Source organism: Protobothrops mucrosquamatus, unplaced genomic scaffold, assembly GCF_001527695.2.
Source record: "Protobothrops mucrosquamatus isolate PMUCROS unplaced genomic scaffold, P.Mucros_1.0 scaffold323, whole genome shotgun sequence".
Lineage (NCBI taxonomy): Eukaryota > Metazoa > Chordata > Lepidosauria > Squamata > Viperidae > Protobothrops > Protobothrops mucrosquamatus.
In genome coordinates this window covers 38,757-45,833 of record NW_015386662.1, presented here as the reverse complement: position 1 = coordinate 45,833, position 7,077 = coordinate 38,757, and the positions used below count along the sequence as shown (strand labels likewise).

The 7,077-nt window shown below is 33.4% G+C and overlaps 1 protein-coding gene across 1 annotated transcript in view; it reads right to left on the bottom strand.

The window, feature by feature from the left end:
* Positions 1–601: 601 nt before the first annotated feature.
* Positions 602–7,077, bottom strand: part of ITGA1 (integrin subunit alpha 1) — a gene marked incomplete at its 5' end in the record, with an annotated part of 43,457 nt that continues 36,981 nt past the window's right edge. The window contains 4 exons of the mRNA XM_015815179.1: positions 602–797; positions 2,162–2,278; positions 3,619–3,711; positions 6,754–6,858. Of these exons, the coding sequence (XP_015670665.1) occupies positions 753–797; positions 2,162–2,278; positions 3,619–3,711; positions 6,754–6,858 (360 nt within the window). The remainder of the gene's footprint in view (positions 798–2,161; positions 2,279–3,618; positions 3,712–6,753; positions 6,859–7,077) is intronic.

Genomic DNA, 7,077 nt, shown 5'->3' with positions numbered 1-7,077 from the left:
CAATATGACCTTAGCCATTAAGTAATAATTCTTCTACTGTTATACAAAAGGCAGGGAATTCCATTTGATGCTTGATAGATAACACTTCTGTGAAATTTTATGGTGCAGTTGCTAATTTCTGAGGGGTGTTATTCCTCCTGGATAAATGTTTTCCAAAACAGTAGCATGCCCATCTTTGAATATAGGCTTCTTCCCCATTTAAGAATGATGATAAATCAAAGTTGCAGATGTTTCTTATGCATGTCAGAAATTGTTTGAAATCCTCAAATTCAATTCAGTAGGATGTATGTCCCTGTGCATACATTAGAGATACAAAGCTGTGGGTTGTGTTCTAAAAATAAGTGACAATATTAAAAATAATGGGTAAAATCTGAAGAGTAAATTGTCTGTCTGCTCTCCCTAGTTTTGAATATACCTTGGCTTCAAAGTTGCTTGTATATCCATGAAGAAAAAGTTATCTGAAAAAAAAGTTCCAAGTTCAGAACAGTTGTACAGATTTTTCTCTTCTGTTCACCTATAAAAAAGGAAAAGAAAGTTTCCTTTCAGGATTATTTTTTCTATCTTTGGTTTGTTCATTTTCTTTTTCTTTTTGTTTCCTTTATTGCTCAGCATATGATGTTGTTTGAAATAAAACTTCTGTGACCTTTCCTACATTAAACCAAGGATTTGATTTATAGTCATATCTCAGAAGTCCACCTGAGGGCAGATCATTGCAGAACTGTTAAAAGAGTTTTTTTTTCTGGAGTTTCTTCTCATTTCTCCATTTTCTTCCTTAAGGGCCTGTTGAAAAATCCAGCCTGCAAGGAAAGTAATGAAAAAAAACCATAACTCAGATTAAAAATTACTGCATTAGACACAAAGGAGATAACTGCAAAATCTTATAGTGCAACATGTATAAGTTCAGACTATGAGCTAATGACAGATTCCAAGTGTCAATTATTCCAATGCCCCCCCCCATGCAAAAAAAATTTTTTTTCACAAAGAAGAACAAAAGTCATAAAAACCACATTAGGACAAATATAAATTGTGAAAAAAACTATCAGTTAATTTGGTAATATATACTAGATTTATTCTGATGGAAATATATAAAATAACATGCATGCTGCTTGGAATTAAAAACATTGTTTTTCACATTTGTACTAGTGCTGTTTATTTTTGTACCTTGGGATTTCTACTATCCTCTACCTTTTATTTCTAATATCATTTAATATTCTATATCCTCCACTGGTCTGTTACTAAGGCGCTATCTTAATATTTTCTCTCTTCTCTCTCCATTTTATTATACTGATACAAACTTGACTATGTTGTTGTTGCTGTTGTTGTTGTTGTTGTTAACCATGATAAATGGGTCACTTTGTGGTTACATTAATAGCAATTGAAACAAGTAATGAAACTACACTAAGACACTAAAAGTTGTGAAGATCTTATGTTCTTAGCTTTGACAAGGCTGCCAACTTATGGACAGATGACTAATAACACTTAGCAGTTTTAACTGTTTTAGACTACATCACTCTGTGCAGATGAATTTGTTAATATGACAGCAATAAAGTGTTTTTATATGGAACACTGGGAAGAAATGAAAAAAATTGCCAATAGAAGAAATTTGTAAAAATATATTCATATAATTTGAAAACAGAAAGCTAAATAGTTAACTTTCATGAAAAAAAGACACATGTGAGAAATAGCATTTAGGAAAAACCAAGTTTATAAGGAAGTGCAAGTTTAGACTAAAAGTTTAATCTTATATATTGCATTATCTAATTCAGAGCACTGTTTTTCTCTTTTGGATTACCTTTCCATCCAAACAGATAATTCCAAGATAACAATACCAATCTGAACAGCCACTAATCTACTCCAAAATATTTTGCATGTTTTTTATAACATTCAGAATCTGATTGTATAAATATTAACTGAAAACCATTTAATAAGAATATATACTCCAACTTTCAAAATCATGGCATACAAAAACTGTCTTCTGAACCAGTTTGTTTTCATTTGTAACCCTGCAAGATAGAAAGCATTGATTTTTTAAAAAAAATCATGGATGGCTTATCATTTAAGTGGCATTGCTTAAGCAGGTAATCAGAAAGATTTTCCCCTTATTGCTTTTGCCAACTCACCAAAGCTTCAGAAAAGGGAAATATGGAAAAATGCATCGTACCTTCCATAATGCAAATATAAGCAAGGTAAGAATCAGGAGCCCCGCAAAAACACTGAGCAGAATGACCCATAATGGCACACGGCCAGGAAGAAGCTCCTTTGAGACTTGAATTATTGTCTGAAAGACATTAAATCAAAACAAGCATTCATGATTTCTCTAAAATAGAAACTGAGGCATCAAGTCAAATAGGAACTACTTTTTTATTCATTAGAAACTCAAATTCTTTTGTTATCAAAAACAACTTGGGATTGATTCAAGGGTTCCTTTTAGTGAGACAGGACCAATTATTTTTATCCTAATAACTTTCCACTTGTCTTCAAAATCTGCTGTAGATGTTGGATGGGAAATAGCCACTGGAAGTATAGATCTCTCTTAACTCTGACTCTAACATAACTTTTTTTTAATGAATAAACCTGTTTAGGGAAAAGTTAAAAAGTGTAAATATAAGTGTACAAATGCTAATGTTAGGAATATTTGAACTCTGATTCTCTCCCACTTATGGGATAGTCCTATAAGTGCAAACATTTTGTTTCTTCTGCAGTGTGGATTCTATTCTATAGATAAATATTTGTGCCTTGGAAATAAAAATGTGATAAGTCACATATATCAACTGTTCATCATTTCAGGCATATTAATGCTCCAATTCTACACCTACATTATAGCTATAGTTCTATACTTGCTGATTTGCGAGTTGATACTTAACTCTTAATCCTAATAGAGGATTTAGATTTTTTCCAAATAAAAATAGGTTTTATTGACTGATTGATTAAATTTATATGCCACCCATTTCCCTGTTGAGCAAGGCAATTATACTCCAGTCCTGTTTAATATGATGAATCACATACATAGCACATACATGAAAAATACGGAGCTTCAGTTGTCCAATTGTGCCTGTCAGTTTGACTCCGTTGGCCCTTCCTACTGATACTCCTGAATTTGATGAAACTTTTTAATGTCAGTGAAATAGTAGCAAAAAATATAATAGGTAAGAAGTAATTTAATTTTATGTGTATGCCAAATAAAAATGAATACTTTCTGAATATCTATCAAATCATAAATATTCACCAAAATAATATAATGCATGGTTGTTACATTATTTTTTTAAAAATGCAAAATCTAAAAAAGCAACTAAACTGACAACTGTATGATATGGGCTGACATCTTACACATTATACATCTTATGCATTATACCAGTTATACATATCTAAATATTGTTTCTACAAGGACACTCACAAATATTTATTAATTTGTATAATACCAACCGCTGTATCAAGGTTCGAGTAAATATGCTAACTGAGTTGCAAGCAAATATATAGCTAATGGTCTGAATGGTTACTTATAAGTAATTTTTCTATATTTGTTGGGATTTTCCACCTAATTACAGACAGATAATTTTTCTGGCTAAACTGGCATGCAAATTGAATTTGTGATATGCAAAATAAACTGCTAGAACTCACCTCTATTTTTTCATTTTCTTTCTTCAAGATCATTAATGCATTTTCAGTCCTTAGACTTGCTGTCACAATGAGTTCTACACTGTGAATTTTTGCCTAGAATAAAATGGATTTGATAAGATAAGATAACCTTTATTGTCATTTTTTTACTGTGGGCACAACGGCACACATCAAAAATGAAATAGTTGCCCGTTCTCAAAGTGAAACACATACATGACACACACCTAAACATACTATGAACAACATATTACAGATCCACATACCTACATATACGTAGCAAATAAATATTAAATACTGTCCATCTTGAATATATAACGGAAGGAGGAAGCTTGAGAGTTCACAAGGTTAATGCTGTATGGGATGAAACTATGGCTGAATCTGGATGTTCTTCTACGGATACCACAAAGCCTCCTCCCAGAAGGTAACAAGGAAAACAGGTCATAAAGAGGATGTGTAGTGATGGTTCCAAATTCAAAAGAATGATTCAGAGAAAAAAAATGATGTTTATTGCTTATAAGAAATGGCAGTGGAAGGGCACATAAAGGAATTTGCTGTGATGGCAAATAATTTACTATTACACTCCCTTAATGGCCTTCATCGGGAAAATAAGCAGTATTTTGGCTTATTTAAGAAAATCCTTTCTTCTAGAGGTTGACACAAGAAGGGCCAAGGGAAAAACTATTGGCATCAAAATATTTGTATCCCTCAGTGGACACTGCAGTTTCAATTCATCTCAAATTCCATTATACTCATCAAGGCATACCAGAGTTGGGAAACAAAATCTGGACTTTAGACAAATGTTGCCTACCATCTGGACTCACTTATTGTCCAGTATTTTCAGTTGTTCCTCTCCTACAATCTCATGAGATCAATCTTTGGACCAAAGAACAAAAAAATACTTGCAAGTTGAAGCCAATGATAGAACATGGAGAGATTCCCCCCCCCCTTTCTACACAGCTTTTAAGGCAATATCTTTGTTGTAAAAATGCTTGCAGGAAACCAGAAACATATGGTTTATAGGCTGCATATAAAGATTTGAGTATGTGCCATCAAGCTATTTTCAACTCCTAGCAACCAAATAGATTTTTTTTTGCAAGATGATCTGCCCCTAACATATTCTTCTACGTCTCCCAACATTGTACTCATGACCTTGTAACTGAGTCTATCTACTTTGCTGCTGCTCTCCTCTTTCTTTCTAACTTATCCAGCATTAGAGCTTTCCCAGAGCTGGATCTTTACATAATGTGTCCAAAGTAGGATAATTTGAGCTGGGTCATTTGTGCCTTAAGTGAGAACTATGTTTAATGATCCATTCACTTGAGATTCTCAGTAGTCTTTGCCAACCTCAAATTTCAAAGGTATCAGTACTTTCCTATTCTGCTTCTTTAAAGTCCAACTTTCACTTCCATAACATGTCACAGGGAATATCATGGCTTACATAATTCTTTTTGTAGGTATAGACACGTTAGAGCATTTCAATATTTTTTCCAAGACCTTCATGGCTGCTCTGTCAAACAGTAGCCTTAACTGATTGTTCCTTTACTGTTGATGGTTGATCCTACACAGCAGAAGCTCTCCACCATTTTGATATCTTCATTATCAATTTAAAGCTGTTTTTTTACCTGTTTGGTCTTCCTAATATGTAATTTTTGTCTTTTTTTTCCACTGTATTCTTTGATTTTTTTTAGTCCTATCACGTGTCTTAATACTGAGGCAACATTCCCTCTTTTCAATGGTATATTCTCTTTTTAGCTTTAGTTCCCTGGAAAATTTCTCTGATGAATCAGTGCTCTAGTTTTGTCTTATATCTCCTCTTGGCCTTGTTAGAAGAGGCTCCCTTATGGTGAAATTGGAAGTCCTAGCCATGATGGAAAAAATGGTTGCATCTCTGTTTAGATCAGTCTCTGTTTCTTTGAATGTTAACAACACTATCTTTTACTGAAAAATAGTTAACAGTATCTAGCTAGCTATCACTTTATAAAGACAATTTTGCTCTGGTTTCAAAATCAAGAATCCACCAACATCCATGAAAACTTTTAAGTGCTATCAATATTTTTCTTTTAGAGGAAAGAAGGTAATTCTTCTTTTTACTCTACTCTCTGTCTTAGTGAAAGGAAATTAATTACTACCTGGCATGCAATAGAAAGAAAACTCTGAAGGTTATTGTTTTACAACATTACAGTCCTATGCTGTAATGTTTGATTGGCCTCAAACATATGTAGATGGGTGATATGTTGCTCATTGCTTTAGCAGGAAGAAAGCAAACAAGGAAATAAGAGGAGAATTTAACACATTCCTTTTCTTAAGTCACAATAGTATACAGGTAGTCCTTGACTTATGACAACAATTGAACCCACAATTTCTGTTGCTAAGTGAGACAGTTGTTAAGTGAACTTTGCCATTTTATGACCTTTCTTGCCACAGTTGCTAAGTGAATAATTGTAGTTGTTAAGTTAGTAACACAGCTGTTACTAACCCCATTGACCTGGGTTGTCAGAAGGTCACAAAAGGAGATCAAATGACCCGGGACACTGCAACTGTCATAAATACGAGTCAGTTGCTAATTTTGGTCATGTGACCATGGAGATGCTGCAACGGACATAAATATGAAAACTGGTCTTAAGTCACTTTATTCAATGCCATTGAAACTTCAAATGGTCACTAAACGAACTGTTGTAAGTCGAGTACTACCTGTCATTGTACACTCTGTGAAACTCAGTATAGTTTACTCTTCTATCTGTTACCATCCAGAGTTATTGAGCTTGAATTTCCAGATTCCCAGTATGGCTAACACCTGGGAATTATGAGCATAAATGAAAATCAATAACTCCATCAATTCCTCAAAAACTTGCACCCATATGCTCCGTTCAGATTTGGCCTAAGGCAACTACAACAGCAATAAAATTACATGAAATTGAATATATATCAAGAAATAACTGTAAAAAACATTTGCATCACAATAAAAAAATTTGCCGCCTGAACACATTATGTATTAATATAACAGCATAACACTTCTTTCAGTAGAAGCTTCCTAGCCAGTACCAAGCAAGTAGCATGATGCATGTACCTATAATATGTACAGTATGTGTTTTTGACAAAATATCATTTTAAATTCCTAATAAATGATAGCTCACTTACCTTTATGAAAGTAGGCTTCCAGAGTCTGAATGAAATATTCACATGAGTAATATTTGATGGGGCTATAGTGCAGTTAATGGATGCACAATCATATCTATCACAATTCTACATAAAAGACCACAGACACATCTCATTAATATATTTGCAAACTATAACTACCCAAAATAGCAAAATTTTAGATAACGTGACACATTCTCTATGTCATGCTGAAATAAATATGAAATGTCCTGATAATAACAATGGTGACACCAGTAAAGTTCATTCAGTGTTCAGAAAACTCATCATTTTGCATTCAGGAAGGCCCTCACTGCAAGCTATAATAAA